The following is a 21,887-nucleotide window of genomic DNA, read 5'->3' on the forward strand; positions in this document are numbered from 1 at the left end:
CTTACCATGTTCTCCCTCTGTGGACTAATTATAACGCAACATATATACAACACAGCCCCACCAGACTCCCCTTGTCCTGGAGGAGCAGCAGGGACCTGCTGGCTGTGCTGCTCTTGTACCTGACTTGCTTGTAGGGGAGCTCTGGGAGTGTTCTGGCAGGCTTGGGGCTGGCTTGGTGACATCCATGTCCTGTGGTGTGGGTTTGTTGTGTTGGGCCTGCCTACAGTGATTCAGTTTCAATTTTTAAAGCACTGAGCTCTCCTGTCGCTTGTAACAGCTTCCCAGTGTGGCTCAGTATTGGTGTCTGTGGAGGCCTTGGTCTCCTGAATGGAAACCAAGTAATGCTTGCTGGAGGAAATCCCAGCTCTGCCACAGCCAGTGAGCTTCCTACCAAGAAGGGAGATAAAGGCACAACTTTTTTCCTCCAAAAAGAATAGCATTTACCGTACCTTTAATTTCCAACTGTGCAGCAATTTCACAAGAAGTACTTACCAGCTTTTCAATTTTTTAATTGATCAGACCCTTCCCTTACTTTGCTGGACTGTGTGTGTATTTATAGCAGTGTAACACTAAACCAGATCTGCCTTTGTTTTTTGTGATTTATGCTTTTTTTTTCTTGAACAGGAAAACATTCATTATCAAATGTTGTGAGAACAATACAGTAACTGGAGGTTATTTTATATGAAAATATTGTTGATTGTTCCTCCCCTAGAAATCTTTCTTGGCAGCTCACTTCCTGCCAAATGAATCAGCAAAAGCTGCTCATGAAAGTTGTTAATATATAATACAATCACCCAGCACTGCACTTGCTCCTTATCTATGAAGTCCTTTTGTGATCAATGTTTCACATCACCTTTTGATTATAGTCTCTGAGCACAAACAGTTTCTTAATATAAATTAATGGCCTTGGAATTTCTAAATAAACATTCCCTTTTGTTTAGCATCATTTCCTATTTTCTTACCAAAACAGAGTCTTATTGTAATTGTTCAGTTTTCACTGGAAAAAGTGTTTGTGGACTGGAATGTTCTCAAAAAACAAAAAGTTCCTTTCAGAGCTATTAGTGTTGATTTACAAGGTCTAACGTGCAGTGTTAATTGAATATAGCTAGGAAATATTAAAAAAAAGCAGCTAGTGTGGTGTGATCCTGTAAATAATAATTCCGGCTTTCATTTACTGGAAAAGAGATTTTCTTTTGAAGTGTAGTACTATTTGGCAATGTTGGGGGTTTTTTTATTTTTATTTGTTTTTTTTTTTCTTTGACAGTAATAAAATTCAGTTTATCTAAGCAGGAGGCAGTTGAGGTACTTCCTCTAAATTTTCTTACTGTTGTTAAGACAACTAGATAGTTAGACATGGGCTCTTCAGCAAAATTAATTCTGAAGATTTCCTCTGGCTAGGTCTGACTAGCAGGACAATTAAAATACCAGCCATCACAGAGTGGTAAGCTAATGTTAACTGTCCCCTCTTGCAAACTTCAGTGAAGCATGAGTGGAGAATGTAGCAGAAGCATAAGCCTCACCTGCACAAAACTGGTGCAAAAAGCTGATAGTATTCCTTTTTAAAGGCAGAGTTATTTCACTTAAGTCAAGTAGGTGGAGTTCTAACTAAACTGAAGTAAGAGCCTGAGAGACTGAAAATGCCTATGGAGATATTTAGTTTAATTAATTGTTAGCTAAAGTGATTCAAGCTTATATTCAGACAAGGGATTTTTTTTCCCTAAAGCTTTTAAAGAATATAGGCCATGACAAAAATGATCAGACTTCTGAGTGGGTTGTTTGCGGTGGTTTCAATTAAAGGGTTTCAGTTTGCAATGAGGACAGGCTCAGACTGGGCACAGTGTATGTCACTCACTGCAGCTCAGCGGACAGAGCAACTCGTCAAGCTGGGATCACTTGGCCATCACCAGTCAGAGGTCCATACACTTGTCCTAACCTCAAAAGTAATTTTATTTTCTGACTTGCTCATACCCCAAACTAGAACAGGGACTGTTTCTCTCTAGAAAGTTCTCCTGGATTACATAATGAATTTAAACGCTGTGGCTATCTAAGACTGGGTGCTCTTAAAGGGGGGAGAAAAAAAAGCCCTCCTGTTCCAGAAAAGCAATGTCTTCCAGGACAGCATCTGTAATATAGCTCCTCACTGCCTACAAAGAAGCAAAGCCCTCAGGCTCCCAAGGCACATCCTTGACTCAAGGTTTTAATCGATGCCTGTTCCTTAAAAGCACTAGTAAGCAGAGAGAAAATTTTTTTATGCATCACTGTTTTGTTCTGTAGAATGATAAAGACACTAGTTTGTAGGCTATTATCCAGTGTTATTAAAGTGTCTCCTTCAAACAGGAAATTCAAATGCTGTGTTAAAAAATAGATGTATTTATTTAGTCTGATTAATTTTTGCATGTGCTCAGAGATGGGGCTGAGCATTATTTCACGGTTTTTATGTTACAATGGTACTTGTTCCTCAATGGCACCAAGCATTATATAAATGTGTATGATGAGAGTGACTCTCCTCTTGTTCCCACTGCTGTCAGAGAGAAGTGCTGCTGTCCAGCCAGCAGTCTCGATTCCTTTATTGACTTATACATGGATAACATCAGCACCAGCTGACAATCTCCTCAGGTATTTTTAGGCACTTGTAAGATGTCAGTGAAATTTCAAAAGTAGTTAGTGATACACTGCCTTCCTAATGGGAGAGATGTGTATTGTTTTGAGCAATTTACTATAAAAAACCCAGGTGTAAATGTGCAATAGAACTTCGTTTCCTCAATATTTTGGTGGAGATTGTTATATACACTGTCCAATTCTTAAATCCAGCATAATTAAAACAAAAACCAATGTATTTATGGATTTTGATTACAATTCAGGAAGCATAATTCACTTAAATGCTCTGAAAGAAATCCAAGGTAATTTCACTGCTGCTATCTAATACACCATCAGTATGGAGTGATCAGGCAAGTCAGCAACCTTAAAAGAATACATTTTATCAGATGCATGCTAAGGAGATGTCATAGTAGCTTTTGGAGAGACAGGTGCAATTCAGTTCAAGGAAACTCAGATTTTTAGTCATGGTAGTGCTTTGAGTACTAAAACAATTCCTAGCATCTTTCCCTCGGCTTATTATATGTATGTAATACCTAACAATAAATGTTGTTTTAAAATAGAAATAGAAATGTTATATGCAATAACAAAGCACAGTTTCTCCTGCAAACCATTACTATACAGAAGTGCATTTGGGGCAATTAAAAATGTATCAATTTGCAAGAAATGGCTGTGAATCATACACAGGGGCCTTCTACCTAATCTGGTAAGGGTTTTATTACAGTTTCTAAAGGTTAATATCAAAGTTATTAGTGTTCATGATGCATTTATTCTGAAAAAGCAGTATATTACAAAGATCAAAGCACAAGAAGGTAGGTAACCAGTGTACCTTTTATTAAAATTATTCTTACACTCCTATTTCATACACAATTGCCTGGTTTTATCTCAAAAAATGAAAAATTTTGAGAATAAATTTTTTGTGTATAATGAATGAAGAGGCCTAGCAAGGTGCTAGAATTCTCTTTTTTACAGAGCAAAGATTGCTGTCTACAATATGTTTCTGCCAGCTGAAACTGATACTGCCTAAGTCCTCCATTCATCCCAGCCTATGTTGTACACAGGTTATTACTGCATGGGTTGCACTTAATCATCTGTTCCCATGTAGCTACTCTTGTTGTACTTCCTTGGGCAAAGGTGCCTAATTCCTGATGGTATAGCCTTGAACTATATAGGCCTAAGCTTTCCAATGCAAATTTTCAATGGAATATTTGAAAAAAATTATTTTGTCCTGATCAAATGGGCCAGGCTGAGCTAGGTGCAGCTCTACTGTTGATACTGAGGCAGGCACAAGGGAAATGGGAGCAGCCAGTGCAGTTTCTAAGAAGAATGAGCTGGTTTTCAAGGGTCCAGTTTGGGGATGAGCCCAGGAAAGGAGGCAGTACCAGAGCAGGAGATGCCAGAGAAATGACTAATGCCATTGTTGTCCTTGTGGAGGGATGTAAAGAGGAGATATCCGAGCAATGGCCAATGAAGTAATTTGTTATGGATGGCATTGCATGAGAAAATTATCTACAGTAATTCCATTTGAGGGTGGACATTTTCCCCCTTCCCTCTTTTCCATGAATCATTCAAAATGGATTCCAATCCAACTGGGAAAGAAAATTAAAAAAACTTGATGCTTCTAATCTTGTATTGGCAATTAAACAAAAAAAAGTAATCTACACTGGAATTGCATACCCAGTAGAGATTCTATACTACAGCACATGCTACATTTTATGTAATGATCATGTGGGTAAAATGTGTTTTTAAAGTATTAGCACAGGCAGGCAAGATTTAAACCAGCAGTTCTTGGCCCTCTGGTATCCCATTAGGGTTGGGGAAGAGTAAGTATTATGGGATGAAAGGGAAAAAGGACGTGGTGAAAGTGGTTTTGCTCTACATAAGCCTCTGCTTCCTGCTTCACAATCTTGTTATTTGCCTCAATTTCCCCTCTTATTCTACACAGAGCTGTGAACCACTTTTACACCTTCAGCAAGAAATAGGTGCTTTGGTTTATTTTTTCGAAGGGAAATCTCAGGATGGTTGGAGAGATGGCAGCAGCTGTCTTTACAGCTTACAGGGCCTGAAGTTTCTGCCTGACCAGACAATTAAATACTTCCTTCACAGAAATAGCGGGAACTTAACCAGCACAGAAAATACCTTCCCTTTTTCTGCCAGGGACTTCTAGCAGATTAATACTTTCTCAGGCTTCTTGATCTGGTTAAATCTCAACTAGTACAACTGTGATACCTCAAAAATTATAACTACTACTCTCCTTTTCTGCATAGGGAGTACCAAAAATAATAAAAAAAAATTAAATATTTAGCATTGTCTTTGCTGACAATCTATTTAGTTGCAGCCTCTATGTTATGTATAGTTGTGAAGTAAAGATACTGTTCTGCCAGAAGCTGATGTCATGTGACTGTACCGAATTTGTCCCTTTGTCTTTTTGCAAAAAACCTTTATTTCCTTGGACAAGGGAAAGAGCAGAAGACAGAAGTGGAGGAGGAGAGCACAGGTTGAACAGACAGCACAGGGAGGAACCAGGGTCATCTGCAGCAGAAAGGGCTTTTGGCAGGTGTTAATGTGCTCCTGCCCACAGATCTGAGGTCAGACATAGATCCACCACTACCTTTTTCTACATGTCATGATCTCAGACAGGTTCAGTGTGGGTGTAAACCACTCTGGAGAGCCAAGCAGCTGGGCCTGGTGCTCTTTGGTCTAATCCCGTGCAGAGAATCAAGGTACTTCAACACCCACTGCCACAAACGAAGAGAGTATAACACCTGCCTCTGTCTTGGTCATTCACCTTTGTATTTGTTTGCTTCTTTTTACATTGTTTTGCTTTCTTACTAAACATATTTATTTCCTGACAGCTGTGATACCACCAAGAACACTTGCACAAGGGATTCAGAGTCCTGTTTATTTTGGTTGGCTGATCTCCTAAAGCAAGTTTCTGTTTATAATATAATAATAATGGCCAGTCTTCGTGAACGAAGATCTGGGGAAAGGTCTTTTTACCTTTCCAGCCTGCGCAATGGATTTTTTAGGTGAGACACAGCCTGCGCTGAACTGAGCCCACCCTTTAATCCTAAGGTTCATCTGCCGGGGCCAAGCAAGCTTGGACAATGGCAGTGAGGTCCTCAGGACGTAGGTTTGTTTAGAGTGACCTTCTCATAGATGGATGGCCTCACAGGGCTAACGGGCTCCATCTGCCTGGGAGACCGAGGAATCGAACCCGGGTTGCAGCAGTGAGAGTCCTGCATGCTAACCACTAGGCCACCAGGAGAAGTTTCTGTTTAAATTTTGGGGAAAGAATGAAGTAGTTGTACCCAAAGCCTCTGTAAGTATTGAACTAATTTAAAGTCATAAAAGCTCTTTGTAAAAATGGTCATTCTATTTTTATTGCAAGCCATGGTGTGTGATGGCTGGGTGCAGATGTCCAAGGCATCTCTGATTTACCTGGCCTGCCTGTGCTCTGCCACAGTGGCAGTAGATGTACTGTCTTCTACCATGTGAACAAGCTTAAGCTTACTGTAATAATTTTTGCAGTTTACTTTCACAGTGTCACCTGATAATTGTTAAATTAATATCAAGTCTGGTAACCGTTAAGATAAGAATGAGTAGTTACAATATCCTTTCATCTGCATTTGTGTGACATCCAGTGGCTGGATGGCTCAATCACAGGCTCCAATTTCTTGTGAAAAATGTAAAAATGACTCACAACTCTGTTTAGAACGTGAAAGCAGAAAATATATTGGTTATTAATGCTAGCAGAGCAATTGCTTACTTTAGATTTAAAAATAAACAGGCCATTAAAACAGCTTGTTCAATGGAACACACTGGAGATTTGTACGTAGCGTTAACTCATTATAGCCTTTAGAGTTCTTTCCCGCTGCTACTGACGTAAACTCATCTCCCTAGTGTTCCCACTGGACACAGAGAGGTGAATAAACAATATCACCCTGGTCAGAAATGAGTAATTTCTGTTTTCCTGCATTTAATAGTTGACTGCACCATGACCAAGACTCTTGTCATTTTTGCAGGAGCAGTACTGAAATAGGAAACAAATTTTGATTAAAACCCTTGAAATATTTAAAATAGCCAAATGTATATAGTTTGGTTATCCAAATAGTATTGAATAAGCCTTTTAATAAGGCTTACATTGAAAGATCTAGAACTTCACTCTTGTGTTTGAAGTAACTGCCTGAAATTTTAAAGTAATTTATGGCGGTTGTGTATTTTCTTTACCATCATCATAACGACAGTGACTTGACAGCACCACTCTCAGCATTTGCTTATCCATTTTTTTTTCCATGCAGGCAATAGCAACAGCTTTTTTTATTGCACACTCAGAAAAACCACAGTTATCACGGAGCATTTTTTGCAATTTTTTTATTATAAGTAGTGTTTACTAATGCTGCAAAGGAAAAATAGGAAAACATAGAAGTTTCTCTGCTTTTCTTATCTGCTTTACAAGGTCCATAACCTTGTTTCATAAATCCAGCTAATTCCTTGTGCAAGCAGGCTTTTTACACAAGCAAAAGGAAAAACACAATATTTTTTTTTAAATTGCTTTTAATCTCATAAAACCTAACAGAGAAATTAAGCACTGATGCCTAGTCTCTGAAACCACTTTAAAATTGTGTTTTCAAAATTACCAAATTCCAGGCTTATTATTTATTAATGATGAGCTATTTCAAAGATGTAAAAATATTATTTTGGCAGAAAATTTCCTGTTAAGATAAAGAAATTGGATGCACACAGAACAAAGACGGTGTGAAGCCTGGGTACTGCATACAAGGCAAATGTTAGCAGCAGACAGGAAAACAGCAGCTGTGCACCATTCTTGGACACAAAGTCCTCAGGAGTCACGAGGTTAGCGCAGGATCTCTTTTTTCATGCCTGGTTTTGCTGACTACAGAGTCACTTAGTCAACTATAATAATCAGAATAAAAGTCCTCTCCTAAAGTTAGACTAGTTTTATGCTAATCTATGGCAAGGAAAAGCAAGTCAAATCTGTCAGAATTGTGTCTAGAAGAAAACAAAGATCAGAGATACGAAAATGCCCTTGCTGAGATCCAGTCCTTTGAGTTGCCTCTTGGAACCACACTCAGGTATGCTTCTTTTTGATAATACTATACTCTTCATGATGGATATGTTCCATTCTATAGCTGTTCTTTTAGTCAGTCCAAGAGATTAGAAACTTGGTGTTTCTGACCCTGACGCCTACAGGACAGTTGAGTTTAATTTCAACGTGATTGGCCCTAAATGAAAAAATACAAACCTAGGTCAGCTACTCAGCTCTTTCTTTTCACCAGGACAAAGCAATCTGTTACTGATGACTGGCTGCAGATTTGCTGTGCAGAAAGAAATTACTCTTAAAAATGAAAACAAGAGGAAATTTAGTGTAGCAGTGTTTTTAATTTCACATTAACAGCTAAATTTTTAAATAATTAAATGCTTCTTATTCTTACATTTTTAAGAAATGCAACTTCTTTTAATCACTAAAGACACAACTACTTAAGGTTTTACCACTGATATTCCTAAATATCTGAAGACTTTTTTTTCATTTGCAGCTTATGGAAACTGTTTCATGGTAAAAGTGGAACTGAAAAAATTTCCTCTGCATATTTATCCCTAAAAGAGTAATACACAAAAGATTATGATGTTATATGTCTAAGTATAATGTCAGTATCTGTAGAAGAGTTTTAAAAATAGCCTGCCTGGCACTGTAGGCATCAGGTTGCAGTAACTATCAGGCTAAAAAAAGAAAATTTAATTTGCCCTGAAAAAATGTGTCAATCTGTCATTCACTACTTTGGTGATGGGAAAAAAAAGGAACGTGGGAAGATTATTACTGCATTTGAATGATTTCTTGAAGGAATTACTAGTGTGGTGGTAGCTTGCAGGATTTTTCCTATTTCTTTTTGCATCATGCGCTTTGTAGGCACTTGTCCACATTTGGAATCGTCCTTGTTGATTTAGTAGGTGTAATCAATAAATTCATCTGAATCAAGACTGAATATGATAAAGCCACAGGCACAGACAGCACATGCAGTCTTCAGTGACATTTACTAACTTGCGTACAGGTGTAGTTGCACCAGGGCAGGAGAGATGACGAGTTTGATTACAGTAACTGGAAGGGTGCCAAATGCTATCATAGACCTTGATGCATTCACAGTTGTGAATTGCTGTTAGTTCCTCACTGGAAAAAGTAGCTACACATCACGCTGAAGTTTTACACATCTGGCCCATTTTTTTGCATGGGCTTCCCACTTGTGCGCAGATAACTTTGCCCAGAAAGCAGGTGTATCCTGTCTCCTGAGCACGCAAAACCCAAGGACTAGTTCATCTTTGGCCACAGACCACAAAGCATATAATTTAAATAGAAGATAGGCTACTCCTCCTTCACTGAAAAATGAAGCACTAGGAAACAATACGTCAATTTCTAGTGAAACACAGCAAGCCAACGCGCCAAGAGGTGCACTTTTTTTTGTTGTTGTTTTGTTTCGTTCTATTTTTACCCCGACTCCCAAATTTCTATCACCTAAAGAATGGAAGGAATCAAGACTGTGACATAACCCGAATGCAGAAATCCCCGCAGAGCCTCCGTCTCAGGGGTCGGTGCCGCCGGCCCTGGCAGCCGCCTCCTGCAGGGACAGGGACAGGCATGGGCACGGCACGGGTGCGCAGGAGCGCTTAAATCAAAACAAACCAAACAAATAACAATAACAATAAAACAAGACCATACCATGAAACAAACCAGAACTATCCCAGAGGAAAGGGTCGGGTTTGACCCTACAAGCCTCCAAGGCGTCCCAGCAGCGCGGTGCCCCGGGGTGGGCGGGCGGCCCGTCCGGAGCGCAGCCGGGACAGGGGCCGGATTTTGGGTGTCCCTCGTCTGTCACAGGGCGCTGAGCGAGTCGGAGCGGGTGGCGCCGGGCAGACGCAGCTGCCCGCGGTCTCTGCCGGACTCCAACGCTTGGAGATGCCCAGCGGATGGAGGGGCTTTGCCGGGCTCCCGGGATGTTCCCGGCGCAGCCCTTCCCCTGACAGGGGCGGCGGGGCACCGGCGAGCTGGGACGAATCGGGCGGGCGTGGTGCGACCCTCTCGTCCTTACCAGCCCCTTCCCCTCTGCCCTCACCGCTGCCTGCGACCCCTCCGCGCCAGGGAACCTTCCCCGGCGGCTCCCACCTCCCGGCTCCGCGGCCGCTCCTCCCTCCCCAGGTCCCTCCCCGGCACCTCCCGCCGCGGCGCGGCCGCCGGGTCCCTCCCATCCAAGATGGCGGAGAGTCTCCCCGAGCATGATCGGATCCTGCAGGAGATCGAGAGCACCGACACGGCCTGCGTGGGACCCACCCTGAGGTGCGGGGTGCGGGGGCCGTGGCGCCGCTGCCGCCAGGCGAAGCTTCCCCGCCCTGCCTGCCCACCGGCCCGGGGAGCCGCGGCCCGGCCCGGCCGCTCTCTCTGACAGCTGCTCCCCAGGGACGGCGCGGGGCCGCCCGCAGCGCCGCCGGCGGGAGCGGCCGCTCCGGGCGCGGAGGGGACGGGCAGCCCCCGGGGCCGCTCCGCGGGGGCTCGACCGCCGCTCCCCGGCCCGGGCCCGGCGGGGCGGAGGGACGGGGCCGGTGCGGCGCGGGCAGGGAGCGGGGCTGTCACCCCGGGCCGCGGCGCTGACAGGGAGGGGGGCCGAGCGTATGCGGCGGCCGTGCCCCGGCCCTGGGCTGGCCGCTCCCGGGCATTGTGCGTTGGGGAAGCAGCGGGGTGAGGAGCGCGGCCTCGGGACTGGGTGGCCGAGCTCGGCCAGGCTCGGGGCGCCCGCTGTAACCCAGGGCCGGCCTTTCCTGCCCCGCGCTTGGACACGAGGCATCTCCCTGGGGTGTGCCGGTACCCCCGGCTCGGTGCTGGGAACGGGACCGAAACCGTGTCGTGGGTGGGTATTGCAGTGCTCCTCTGTGCAGCCTTTAATGATGCGGTCTGAAACATCCTGCCCTGGTCAGCTTCCTCCTGGAGATGTGACAGTGTTTAGAGCGTTTCTGATGTGCCATGACTTCGGTGGTTTGGTTTTTTTTTTTCTCCCTCCAGTTCCACATAGCGTGCATGTTGAAAAAAAGGTTTTGCATAACCTTTCCTGTTAAGAGGGGAACGTGAGAGAGATGGGGAGAGAAACGCAGGGCCTGGAGGGAGTGAATTGAGTAATGGAGGAGGCACACTGGGAAAGGGGATCTTCATCCTGGAGCTGTGTTGATGATTCTCTGATTAGAAATGTCTGAAAGAAGTGAAAAAGCATGAGTGCTACCAAGCAGGGGAGAGAGAACTGTGAATTCTTCCCTCTGAGAAGATACAGAGTGCCTGTTTGCAGAGAACTGGAAAAGGCAGTTTGTGTGGCAGCATGCTGCACAGTGGTGAGTGTGGTGCTGCTTGCTTTTCCTGGAGCAGGAATGGTGCCTGCTGGAGAGCGTGAACTGGGCTGGAAAAGGGTGAATGCATGGATGAGGAACCCTGTTCTGAGAACTGATGGAAGAGAAATTTATGTTGCATACGAAATGGATCATTTTGCACTTCACAGCAAATGATTTTGAGGTTGACTGTGTGTGTCTACAGTAGGCCCTCCAGAGCAGTGTGGAAGGTGGCAGTCTGGGCATTTGTGCGAGGCTGGGGCTAATCAATCCTCCAAGAGCCCAGATAGTAGGGTGGTCCAGACATCACACAGGGGCTGCTTGTCAGGTCAGTCTGGTCTTGGAGGTCAGCTTGGAGCAAACTGCACTGTAATCTCCCCTTGTGTTCCTTAAACATAGCAAATATTGGGAGTACAGAGTGGAGATACTGAAACTGAGCATCACAAGGAGCTTCACTTGTGAGACTCTGAGAGCTCAGGCTGAGAGAAACTAGCTTGAGTTCTCCCTGGAGGCAGTTTAGCCATGTTTCAGTTAACATGCCCAGGCAGGCTGAGGCTGATGTCTGGAAAAAAACACACCAAAACAAAAAACTTAGCAACAAAATATTAAATATAATTGCAGTTTTGCTACCATCTCCAGGATGGAGTTTAATCGCAGTGTGTTGCGTAAAGGACATACAGAGAATCAGGCTACACAGTAGAAGAAGCATGTTTGGGACCCACAAGTGTGGATGGGGAAGGGACTATATAAATCTCTTATCCATATTAAGCATTTAAAATGTGCCAAAGTTTTTATAAATACGGACATTTAATTTCTTAATTTCTTTGCGTGTTCCTGTCCTTTCTTCTATTTGTGTCTCATCTGTCTTGTCTATCTTGTTATCTCAATAGCTTTCCAGTAGGGGAATTTTGCATTGCTGACTTTAAGGCTTTTTTTGGAAAAGGTTGCTTGTTGGTCTGATTTAAGCTCTAGTGTTCAGTTACAAATAAAAAAAACGAGGCTAAAGAATGGTTACACCTGGCAGAGTGTTTCGAAAGAAGTCCAGCCAACATCGCAGTAATATCATGCTACTTCATAAGAATAGCAGTGTTTAAAATCAAAACTGTACCTATTTGCTCAGCTATGTCTGTTACAATTTGTGAATTGCTGGGCAAAACTGAGAAGTCTAAAATCCTGCAACTAATTTCAAGATCTATTTCAGTGAACAGAAGCGTGAACGTAAAATGGAGCGTTATTTTCTGTGTGAGATCTAGGTTTTACTTGCTAGATGATATGAATCAAAGAAATGAGTTGAGTAATTATATTCAGTTGTGTAAGGCTACAACATAAAGTGATGCATTGATTTCCAGTCACAGAAGCCATTGAAGCTGGTTGTCTCATGTAATGACTGAAATTACATTCATTTCATTATGTGAAATGGAATGTTTTCATAATCTGTGGTCTGTAATGCTGGGAGAATATTTATAGCATTGTCATATGAAAGAAAGTACCAACATACTTGCTTAAATAGCAGAACAAAAGAAGGGCTCAGAATGAGCGGTTTGGATAAGTAGCATGAGGTATAGGGATATGCAAGGTATGACTTATCCTTAATTGTTCATGTCAAGATCTTAATGTTTTCCTAGTGCATCCATGCTTCGTAAAAGAAGTGTAATATTTTTGGTGGGCAGTATGTAGATTCCATGGAAACACATTTCTGCTCTTGTTTTTCTTCAGGGTTCTGTTTGCTAGTTTGGCATAGCTGCCCCTGCCAGGGTGCTGTTTCCTACCCTGCTACAAAAATGATAGCACTTGTTCTCATGATATAAAAAATAGCAGCATTTATTGATATGTAATGGTTTTGTGTATAATTTACAGGTAAGAAATAACATACAGACTGATCTTGCAGGTGATTTTCTAGTGTTGAGATCTACCCATATAGAAGAATGTGAAATGCAGTCCTTTGTAGGAGGAATCAAAGTACAGCTGGTACAATTGGGATTATTTACTATTTAGGAGAGTAAGTTAGCTCCTAAAGATTGCTCCGCATCTCAAGAAATATGAAATGGAAGAGATTGGATTTGATTACATTAATTTCCTTTTTAGATTTTAACTGGATTAATTATTGATTAAAAATTGCTGGTATTTTACTTGCATCTCTAAATTCAGTAACACATGCTGAATCATTATAAATTAGACTTAAACAACTATATAGCATGCCATTCATTAAACAGGCAGACTGCATTTAGCAAGCCAGGATTAATTTTTTTTTCATCAGACTGTGAAACTTTTATCAACATCTTTTTAGCTTTAATGGTTAACAAAATGAGATTAGTGACAACACCTGTTAAAGGCTCATCACTCTCACCTTTTTATATAACATGTTAATATCTTGTAATTCACGTCACATACTTTTGGGCTTTGCAAACCCAAGGAGAATTATCAGCACATTTTTGATCTTTATAAAGGAAATGGAAAAAGACAAAAAGAAAGAAAGGCAATTCCTATATTCTCTCTCTCAAAAAAAGATAAATTAAAAAGTTAATAACAAAAAAACTTTCAGGCCCTCGCTGAACTCCGTATAAATATATACTAACAGAATTTCAAGAGTCAATTTTTAAGATTGTTTTCGGACTTCTTGAATAGTCAGTTGGATATGCTGGGGAAGCTAAAAAGATAGATTCTGTTCAGAAGAAAATAATTGACCTTATATGATGGTTAGTTTTCGGTTGATTGAAATAGGTCAAAGTGTAGCTCAACAGAGTAGAAGAAGGTGTTCTGCTGGTGTCCTGATATACTATAGTTACGAGTCTCTTTGAGTTTGTGGTAATGTGTTTCAAAGCCTTTTAAAAAAACAAATGAATTAACTCAACTCTTAAACTCTAGCTTGGCAATGTGTTGTGTAAGCATATTGCAGACTTTCTCTGAACACTTCATCTCATGAGCTTTGCATCGCTGAGTCTGCACTGTTCTGTGATCCTCCTGTCAGAGGAGGACCTCCCTGCCCACAGTCCGATGACTGAACAATAATACAAAAGTAAAATTAAATATAAAAATTATATGGGACTTGATGGTGGCAATTTTGTAGCTAAGGTGAAGTTGATAAGGAGGTGCTATGTCTGTTGGTGTATCTGTAAGTGGGATGTGCTCTGTGGCTTTAGCCCACAATTGCAGCTCGGAAAGCACTCCTAAAAAGTCAGCAAAAAAATGCTTTTGAGCAGCTTCTCTGTTCCTGAAATGTCATCACCAAGCTGTTGCCTGGTAGATGTTAGAGCATCTTGTAGGTTGCTCTAAGTTGTGCTGGCCATGAAACTTCTTTGCAGAGTTACTAGAGGGCCTCCTCTGAAGACATCTCACTGGCTTATTGTCTCTGGCTGCGGGAATCACGCCCCCAAGAGCCGTTTGGTTGATGCATTTCTGTCTGATGCTGCAGTTTGCTGCAGTGACCTTCCACTGATCTAGGACTGCATTGCACTGGTAAAAGCAGCACTGAGCCACCCAACTGCAAAGCATAATCACTTCTGCATGGTGCTGCTTTTTTCTCATTTAGGTTAAACAGTTTGGAGGTTGGATGTATATTTCTTATGAGACTCATAAATGAGTATGGGTGAAGTGTTACAACTAACTGATAACTGTTCGTCCTGAACTTCTATCCTTGTGTTGCAGAAAAGCTGAACATGAAAGGCACATTTCAGTAAGACATCATTAGAAGAATAAGCAAGACTATTTTGTCCTTTCCTAATCAAAGTCTCTAAGAAAATTCAGAGGTAGAAATATGGACTGAGAGTCTAATTCTGCTGCTTTTACTGTGCTGTCAAGCTGGGGTCCATAATTTGTATTTTGGAGATATTTTTGTATCCATTAAGGGGGCCTGTCCAAAGCCAAGTGCGCAAAGCACCTAAATGCTCTGAAACCTCAGTGTAACTTGTTTTACTGAAAGTGTACATTACTGTTACTAGCAGGCATGCTTTAGCTATGTGATTCTGAATCCTTAGCACATCAGTTAGTAAGCAGTAACACAGGCAGTATGAATGACTTCTCAAAATGTGGGAAGACAGTACAGCATTAACACAGTTGCAGGCAGGGAAATACATTTTCTAAGTACCTGTGGGCTGTTGGGATTTGTGATGTGGTTATCCAATGACAAATTGTGGTTGCCCTCATTTTTGCCCTGTGGTCTTACTTGTCAGGTAGGATTGTCTAAAGGCATTTTTCTGTGTTTTCATTGTTTTGGTTTTGGAGTATGAGCCAGCAATTCATGTTTTTGTCTATAGCTTAGTTTTGTTTTAAATACAGAGCAAACATAAGAGGACACTGAGATCATCAGCCAGTGCTTTAAATCAGAATTTAAATAATGTATTTCAATTTCAAACAGTATAATAGTCTCTTACAGAACTGTAAGCTATTGATTTGAAAACGAGTAGTCTATATCTTTATTAATGGTCTGTCTTCAAGCCCTGCTCAGTTTTCAAGTTAATGTGCTTCATTCCTAGTTCCCTTTCAAACTGAAGTTACAAAGTAGCCCAAAAAACCTGGAAATTCCTTGTGTGATAGCTGTGGTCTTTTTTGCATCAGGTCACAGAGTGTACTTTTATGTATATTGTCGTGGTTTAACCCCAGCCAGCAGCCAAGCACCACACAGCCACTTGTTGACTCCCCCACCTGCAGGATGGGGGAGAGAATCAGAAGGGTAAAAGCTGGAAAACTACTGGGTTGAAATAAAGACAGTTTAAAAAGGAATGCAAAGGCTGCACACACAAGCAAAACGTGGAATTGATTCACTGCTTCCCATGGGCAGGCAGGTGTTCAGCCATCTCCAGGAGAGCAGGGCCCCATCACATGTAGTGGTGACTTGGGAACACAAACACCATCACTGCAAACCTCCTCCCCTTCCTCCTTCTTCCCCCCACTTTGTACACTGAGCATGATGCCATATGGTCTGGAATATCCCTTTGGTCAGTTGGGGTCACCTGTCCTGTATGTGGTCGCCTCCCACGTACCTCCAGCCTCCTCATGAACGTGGCAGCATGAAAAGGCCTTGACTCTGTGCAAGGTCTGCTCAGCAATAACAACATCTCTGTATTATCTCTATATGATATTATTGTATTGATAATATAGCACAAACCCAAAACACAACCCCATACTAGCTACTGTGAAGAAAATTAACTTTATCCCAGCCCAAATCAGCACATATATTTATATACCAGTTTATTGTGATAGTGAACTCCTGTTTTGTAACTGGATTGTTAGGGAGTGAGGAGAATGGCCTGCTTGCTGTGAAAAGTGTATCCTGAAAAACCAGAGGCTTGCTTGTAGTGTCAGTTGCAGATTTTGTTACTTGGTGCAGGATTTGATGGTATTCCAAATGTTTAGGTTGAAAGGCAACAGTCAGATAAAGCAATTGTCTATTTGATGTATATTGGTATGAAGGAGCATTGTTTTTTATCACTAGTCTATTATATAGAGTCAAAAGGGCATAAGAAGAGTGTGTGCTGCAGACTGATTAATCTGGCATTCAGAGAAGAACTGCAACTCTGTTTTTTCCACAGGCTAACCTGATATTTCAGTCAGATTTGTCATTGGCAGCAAAAGTATTTTAGAAGGTGAGGATTCACTTGCATTGCTACAAGTTTCAACATATTACTTCTGAACTTTTTATTAGGCCTGAAACTGTTTGTGGGTAATCATATCTGCACTGCATTTTTCTGTTGTGAAAAAATCTTTAGGTTCAATGCTGATTCAGTTCATCATGAAATATGTGTCTGCAAATCAGGTTATCTTGATCTTTTAAGTGTTCATGCATCAGCTTCTGACTCAGTTCTTGCAGTGATTTCCAAATGGGCAACTGCCAAGTGAAGTTTTAACCTAGCTAGTAACCTGTGTAAATGGTTCTGAAATAGCTCCCTCCAATTTCACAAGCATTACCAAAGAGTTGAAATTGTCCCAGTGTTTAGGAAACAAGTTTCAAAATACATTAAAGCTTTTAAAATAGAGGTATCATCTGCTGAGAGATCCAGAATAGCATACTTAATAGGTGTTTCGTCTAAATTTAGCCTTCTCATCATATGAACAGCTTATGCTTGTGCACTCTTACATCAGTTAAATTCAGGAAAGTCAGTTCTTATTCCTGTCATCTCTTCATTGATTTCTTCCTCAAGCTGATTTTATTTAGTGTCTGGTGACCCAGATTTTGGACCTGCCATGTGCATAGGAAGTGTATAATTTTACATCCTTCACAAATGCCAGTCACATGGTTACTTATTTTCTTGGAGATTTTTTTGGAAAGCCAGCAGCATAACCTGTACTCCAGCTTTCTTTGTGTGTTGCTGAACTCCGAGACTTTGAAATTTCCTTAATACCGATGGCTACCTGAGGGAGCCTTAGCATAATTCAGTTAAACATGAGTCTGATTTTGACTAAGTGTTGAGTGTTTGCACATGCAAGGCTGAAATTACAGTGACTCAGTTAAACAAGTTTTGTCATGTTACGTTTTATATATTATACTACTAAAATGAGTTAATACAAATCTGTGAGGATTAATATTTCTTAAATAATGCTTCTAGGATAGTGCCTGGAATGGATTTGCAAATAGGAAACTATTTCTATGGGTTGTAATAAACTATTAAGTAGTAACTTGTTCAAAAATGTTAACATAGCTCTGCATCAGCATCAAGTAATCACATGAGATTTTATCTTACTGAAGGACTTGCTGTGGCTAGTTATAAAATCTAACTGTTGCCAACCATTCTGGCTATTTTCTGGTGGGGGTTGAAATGCCCACATCTATAGGTTATATCAAGGTTATATCCACCTTGATATAACAATGACAGAATTCTCAAATTGATGTTCAACTTAAAGTACATTCAGCAATGCATCTCTTCCTCATCTGGTACATGTCTACTATATAATTATTTGTACACCTGACAAACTGTGTGCTGTGCATGAAGGAGTTAATGATCTCCTAGAGCCTGGCTGAAGCCCTTCCAGTACCTCAACCTTTGCCAGTAATAGCAAACTAGTAGGGAACTTAATCACTGACAGAGGTATTAAGAAGGAAGGAAGCAGATTTTAGAGTGCATCAACCTTGATGGAAAGACATGGGATTTGACAGAGAAGACCTAAAAAAGATGCTGGGGATTTTTTTTTTTTTGGATATAGCATGAGAAAGGTGTTTGATTCTAATACAATGGGTGGGATTTTCACTGTGTCTTAGGGAAAGTAATTTGCTTGCAATATTTCAGTGAGTGTAGCTTGCAATCCTCCTGTGAATCAGAGTAATACAAAATGAATAATGCATATACTGTTTTATATGTACCTAGGGGATACTTTTGAGACATTTCAGCTTCAAGAAGAAGTGTTTCAACTTTCAAGTATCACATACTTCAATTTTAATATGCTCTCCTTTCTATTACAGGCATTTAGATGTTTCTTTGGTAGCAGCTCTCACTGGCACTTTCATAGTTTGCACACTACCTTATGCACAGGGTGACTTTGAAGGCTCTTTACCCCATTTTATTCATTGAGGCAATGTTTTCTTCTGGGTTTTAATTTCAACATAAAAGTAACATAGTAGATACTGTTTTATACTGTATATTTGTTCTATTTTGTTTCATAAACTTAGGAAGCTGTAAGCAGTTAGCCAATGTGTGCTTCCTTCTCTTGAAATGTAGAGTTTCTGTGGCATGCTCAAGTGTCACCTTTCCCGAAGAAATGAACAGGTTTTCTTAGTCTGTTTATTGAGCAGGCAGAGGACTGGAGTAAGTCAGTTGCTTCAACACTCTTAATTGCTTCCTAACAGAGAGAAACTCTGTGAGTTAGTTTCAGTTCGGCTTCTGAACAGAAAACAGACTTTTTTTAGAAGTCATCTTTTGTTTTCTTCAGTGATCCTGGTAGATGTGCAAAGTATATACAGTACAGGCTGCTGTTATGCATGAGTAAAAAATATATGATGATTTTCTATGTATAGGCTATGGGAGCTCATAGAGTTAACAAAAATTAATAATATAAAATTATTGTAAAATACATGCTTTGGTTATGTTTGCAGAGGAATATGTCTCATCAAAGAATTATTTGGTTTGATCAGTATTAAATAGAATACGTTCTTAATCCAATTGATTTTGAAGCTTTTTAATTACTGTATATTTTATTCAATCTGGAACTTCTTGAATTTATGAAATAATATATTTACATCTGTGTAGTGTGGGTATTCAAAGTTTGTTGAAATAACTAACATTTCTGACATTAAGTGTTCTGTTCTATTTCACATGTGTCACGAAGAGACATATGAAATTGTTGACATGAAATTTATTTTGTCAATTGGTATGTATTTATCTTGTATTTATGTCTCAAGTGCTCTAGATGAAGATGACAGATTAGCTAGAGGTTGTAAGAGATGGATAATTATTTCTGAAACGTGTAATAGAAATCTGATCAAATTTTCAAAAAGAACTTAGAAGCTCACTATTTGGTTTACAGATGAATCCATTGCTACTAAAATGTAACAAAACAATCTATGGAAATATTAAGGGAAAATAAGAATATTACTCTGTGGACTTCAATTTCTTATTATATCTTCTATGAAATAAAATAGATTCCAGTTACTTCCACTTGGATCCATTTTGGTCTATGGAACAGATGGCCAAACTTGGCATTTCATTATGTGGCGATAGCCAGTACCAAAGTGAGTGAAGGGGCTGTTTCCTTTGCTGTCTTTTAATCTACTATTACAACACAAAATGAGAAAAAAAAGCTAGTGCAGCACTTGTTTTTCAGTTTCTTGCTTCATACATCAGTAAGTCGCACAAAGGCTTAGCAGGAAGAGGCATCTCCTTGGTCAGCAGTGTAAAAACAGGAAGGAGGAAGTCTATTGCAAATCTGGGTGTGCTGATTATCAGTTCATGTTTCGCTGCAGAGGATGTCCATTAACAGCCATCAGCGTGATCCATTGCTTATCCAGCATGAACAATGACTGCTGTAGTGCTGCTACTACAGAACAAGGATCCTGCTTATAGGAAGTAATGTTAACTAACAAACTGTACTCGGCCCTTTCCTGCTCATAGAAACAGGATACTATTAGTGAGAACAATTCACAGAAATTGCACATCCAGGAAAGCCAGGCAAGCAAAGCATAACTAAACTAAGATTAATAAAATCTTTTAGCTTGACTTCTGCATTGTTTTGGCATGTAATAGGATCTTCTCAATAGAGTGGTGAGATGTAATTATGAATAAGGATGGCAGAACTGGACCCAAGGTAGCGCTTGGCATTGAAAGGCTGCTTAGGTTTTAAGAAATGTGCTTATTACCATAACTGCAGTTGAATTACAGGAAACACCTGGACATTATTTTATAAAGCACTTAAGGGTGCATGCAGCAGCCTATATGAAATTACTCCGTGGAAAATCCCTACAAAGTTTGCAGTTTGTGTAAACAGAAAATATCTTTGTATATTGTAGGACAAAGGAAGTCTTTGCAGTGTTTCCTGTAAAATTGCAGCTTAAATGGAGTGTGTGACACAGTATCGTGGTTAGGGATGCCATGGTTATAGTCATAGTGACAGGTCTGTTTAAGGGGCAGAATCTTAATTTGCATTGTCAGTGTTTTGTGCTTGCACTGATCCCATGAACTCATCATGGAAATGCAAATACCGATGGCTGTTAATGAACATCCTCTGCAGCGAAACATGAACTGATAATCAGTACTTTGTTTTATAATTTTATTTATTATATCTCTTTGTTAGTGGTGGTTTTTTTTTTTGTGGTTTTTTTCTTAGTGAAGAGAGAAATAGGGAGAGAGGGCAAACGTTTAGTGGGCCACCTCTTGCAATTTGTGTATGGGAGCTAGTTGAGACCATCTCTAGCATCAGGACAAAATTGGCATTGGTAGCACGATATGAATTATAAAACAATTATTTTCCATAAGCACAGGTTCTTCATTTGAGAGTTGATTTATTTGTGTGTGTTTTGTTTAAGTATTACTTTGAAAAACTGAATGAAAAGTGTATGGTTGAGTTTCTTTTTTTTTTTCTGTGCCTTCGTTTAATTGATCAAAGTGATCAGTTAATTTTTTTCCCCCCAAATCTGAAGCTCTACAGATGAATCTTTTTCTCTTGCATCTGTAGCAGGTCAAAAGCTGCGTGGTCAGACTTACATTCCATGTCGAACTTTTACAACTGTTGCACAGATATGTGTAATTCCTGTCATTGTTACAGCATTCATGGAGTTGTAACTGATTGGCACTTACTGAGTGGTTATCAGTATCCTGAGAGGAATGTGTGTATACAGTTTTTAATTGCTTCATATGTCTTGTGTAATCAGGAAATGAAAGACTTTGTGGCAATGTGGGCAGGGATGGGGAACCTGCAATTCATCCTAGAAATGGGACAGAACAGGATGGGTTAGGGAGGTGTGAAAGTGGTGAAAGGTGGCAAGTCATTAATGAGGAGCTTCTTCATCCTGTGAAAAGATTGGTATTTTTTCTTCTATTTTCTGGGGTTTTTTGGCTATTTTTAAAATAGATGTTCTGTTTTAAAAGTCTTTGCTGCTGAACCTATTACCATAAATTATTACTAGAAAGAAAATTATTCACTCAAAAATTTATAGTAATGCTCCATAAGCTCAGAGTTGTTTTTTCTGAATATGGATTTGCAATTAAAAATTGAACCATTGCTCATTAAAACAACAAACCGCACACACTAAACAAACCCCAAAACCTTCAAGAAATAATAGATTTAAAAAAAAAAAAGGGATTTGTTAAATATTATTTTTTCTTTGTCTAACAGACTGTTTTAATAATGATTTTTAATTGACAAAGTGACTTATCACCAATCAGGAATTCATATTATTTTCTGCTTCTGATTGAAATGTTACAGCTATTGCCATAGATACGAAACAAAATTACTTAGTTCTGATTCTGATTATTCTTGTAATCTAT

General features: G+C 40.3%; 1 protein-coding gene across 11 annotated transcripts in view; it reads left to right on the forward strand.

Annotated features, from left to right (window-relative positions):
- Window positions 1-7,448: 7,448 nt before the first annotated feature.
- The window catches only part of EXOC6 (exocyst complex component 6), an 89,855-nt gene continuing 75,416 nt past the window's right edge, over window positions 7,449-21,887 (forward strand). For 5 of the 11 annotated variants that reach the window (XM_027672442.1, XM_027672447.1, XM_027672445.1 and 2 more), the window contains exon 1: window positions 9,814-9,943. In XM_027672442.1, the coding sequence (XP_027528243.1) occupies window positions 9,861-9,943 (83 nt within the window). In that variant the 5' untranslated portion in view covers window positions 9,814-9,860. Of the gene's footprint in view, window positions 7,692-9,813; window positions 9,944-21,887 lie in introns of those variants that run through there. The other 6 variants (XM_027672440.1, XM_027672441.1, XM_027672443.1 and 3 more) reach the window with 3 other exon arrangements.

This window comes from Neopelma chrysocephalum, unplaced genomic scaffold, assembly GCF_003984885.1.
Source record: "Neopelma chrysocephalum unplaced genomic scaffold, ASM398488v2 Primary Assembly neopelma1_97390, whole genome shotgun sequence".
Lineage (NCBI taxonomy): Eukaryota > Metazoa > Chordata > Aves > Passeriformes > Pipridae > Neopelma > Neopelma chrysocephalum.